This window comes from Perkinsus marinus (genome assembly GCF_000006405.1).
Source record: "Perkinsus marinus ATCC 50983 genomic scaffold scf_1104296945888, whole genome shotgun sequence".
In the NCBI taxonomy this organism is placed as follows: domain Eukaryota; phylum Perkinsozoa; order Perkinsida; family Perkinsidae; genus Perkinsus; species Perkinsus marinus.
Genome location: NW_003211017.1, coordinates 1 through 684, shown reverse-complemented (window position 1 = coordinate 684; position 684 = coordinate 1). Strand labels below are relative to the sequence as shown.

General features: G+C 54.4%; 1 protein-coding gene across 1 annotated transcript; it reads right to left on the bottom strand.

The window, feature by feature from the left end:
- Positions 1-50: 50 nt before the first annotated feature.
- Positions 51-636, bottom strand: Pmar_PMAR008488 (protein phosphatase 2c, putative; the record flags this gene model as incomplete). The annotated part of the gene is made up of 4 exons (XM_002779683.1): positions 51-144; positions 193-278; positions 331-397; positions 454-636. Coding segments are annotated over 4 exons (430 nt in total), but the record flags the coding sequence as incomplete, so codon positions are not given.
- Positions 637-684: the final 48 nt, after the last annotated feature.

The following is a 684-nucleotide window of genomic DNA, read 5'->3' as shown; positions in this document are numbered from 1 at the left end:
CCCCTCCCCCTCCCCCTCCTCCTCCTCCTCCTCCCCGACCCAACCCTCACCTTTTGGTAGTGCTTCAATTCGCTTTCGCTCCTCATCATTATCCGGTTTATGATCTTGCGTCAGCTGTACTGCCTTCCCACCACGACACAGAACCTACATACACCAGATTCACCTACACCAACAACGCCGCAGGGCTCCTACCGCCCGAGTGTCCCCCAGGTGCGCCGTCATCAAGCTCAGCTCCCCCTCGAGGTTAGGTCCATAGAACACCACAACACATGCAGTGCCTGACGACCTCATTTATCCTCACCCAGTTTTCACTACACAAACTACATCCACTGGTGTCTTTCCGTTTCTTGCCGAAGCTACTCGTGAAGTTATGCTCAGTCACCTCGAATCCTTTCCTCTGAGATGATGATTATATTATTCAATACCATCCCTTCCCCTCCTCGCCAGACCCACCACGAACTTCTCCAATTTCTTCATTTCCCCCGGCCCACCTTCCTTCCGCTGTCGCGGAGTGTTCTGCAGCTGAGCCGCGATATTCCGGAATAGATGCTGCGATACGTAACTAAGAGCAGCCAATGCGAACCCCATCCCCAAAGGCCTCCATCTACTCCACACAGCATTGCCCTCCGTGACCATCGAGGACTCCACCAATGATGCCGCACGCGTAGGTCTCCTGAGGAAGGA